The sequence below is a fragment of the Penaeus japonicus genome, unplaced genomic scaffold (assembly GCF_977035675.1).
Source record: "Penaeus japonicus unplaced genomic scaffold, GWHDUDI00000001_assembly GWHDUDI00000018, whole genome shotgun sequence".
NCBI lineage: Eukaryota > Metazoa > Arthropoda > Malacostraca > Decapoda > Penaeidae > Penaeus > Penaeus japonicus.
The window spans coordinates 32736673-32737846 of NW_028234420.1; the positions used below are offsets into that span (position 1 = coordinate 32736673).

General features: G+C 33.5%; 1 protein-coding gene across 1 annotated transcript in view; it reads right to left on the reverse strand.

The window, feature by feature from the left end:
• The window catches only part of Vha13 (V-type proton ATPase subunit Vha13), a 3218-nt gene continuing 2044 nt past the window's right edge, over positions 1–1174 (reverse strand). The window contains exons 2-4 of the mRNA XM_043022905.2: positions 1119–1174; positions 897–995; positions 1–590 (exon numbers count right to left, since the gene is read on the reverse strand). The exon at positions 1119–1174 is cut by the window's right edge and continues 45 nt beyond it. Of these exons, the coding sequence (XP_042878839.1) occupies positions 516–590; positions 897–995; positions 1119–1174 (230 nt within the window). The 3' untranslated portion in view covers positions 1–515. The remainder of the gene's footprint in view (positions 591–896; positions 996–1118) is intronic.

Genomic DNA, 1174 nt, shown 5'->3' on the forward strand with positions numbered 1-1174 from the left:
TAAATATCTCATATTTTAATGTACACTATAAACAAGTTACACAACACCAGAAGAGTATTCAAAACATCATGGAATGTGATGCACTTACTAAGTACAATTATTAACCTTGATCAAACCAACCATACAAACTTGTGCTTTGTTAATACTAAGTTTAGCCATTATTTTTTTTAACATTTAGGTTTACTAGGAATGAGAACAAAAGCAAAGCCAATGCAATCTTTTATCTGACTGTTGGTAACGAGGGAAAAATTTTGCATCACTCCTTATACGTCAAGTTGTTGATTTTGCAAATAAAAATGTTGCCAAAGAGAGCAAAGACTTGAAAAATCATAAATATATATATATAAGAAAAAAAAAAAAATAATGGTACATTACTCAAAAAATATCCTTCCACTGAACCACAACAAAAGTACTTGAACGGTGCACGCGAGGTACATCCTTGTACATACACACATATGCTACAGTTCTACACACTTATCATGGAGTCTAAGTTGGAGAGCTGAGAGAAAGCCTCTTTACTCTTCCTTCTTAGCGTTGGTGTGCATTTCAGGCTTAATGTCATTGACAAGCTGCAAGATGCGCTTGATTACCTGCAACAAAAAAATTGTTAGTGATGTTCATTAAATCAAGAGTATTTCCATTATTGCTTCTGGATATATAAAATAACTATAAAATGAACTAAACAATTTTATACCAATTCTAAAATGCTTCCATTCTTTATGGTAACACTAATCAAATGCATTTGTCTGAAAGATTATGGTAACATTGAAGAAGGAGAAGGAGGAGAAGAAGGAGAAGGAGGAGAAGAAGGAGAAGGAGAAGAAGAGGAGGAGGAGGAGGAGTAGAATAAGAAAAGAAGAAGAAGGTCATTACAAAGAAACATGTCCTCCACTTACGGCATCCTTGTTGTGGGCAACCTGCTTATTCATGGCATCGATTTTGACATGGGTGTCATTCTTAATTTTCAGGGCAATATCATCCTGTGAGCCTAGATGCTGAAAGACAAAAACAAAAGAAATTATCAAAATACTCCACATAAAAGTAATTCACTGATCATTAATCAAGATAAACAACATGTATGACAATGAATAGAAAAAATAAAATAACTAATAACTCACTTTTGCCTCATATTCTTTGAACTGACGTTCTCGCTCCTGTCTGAATTTTTCTATCT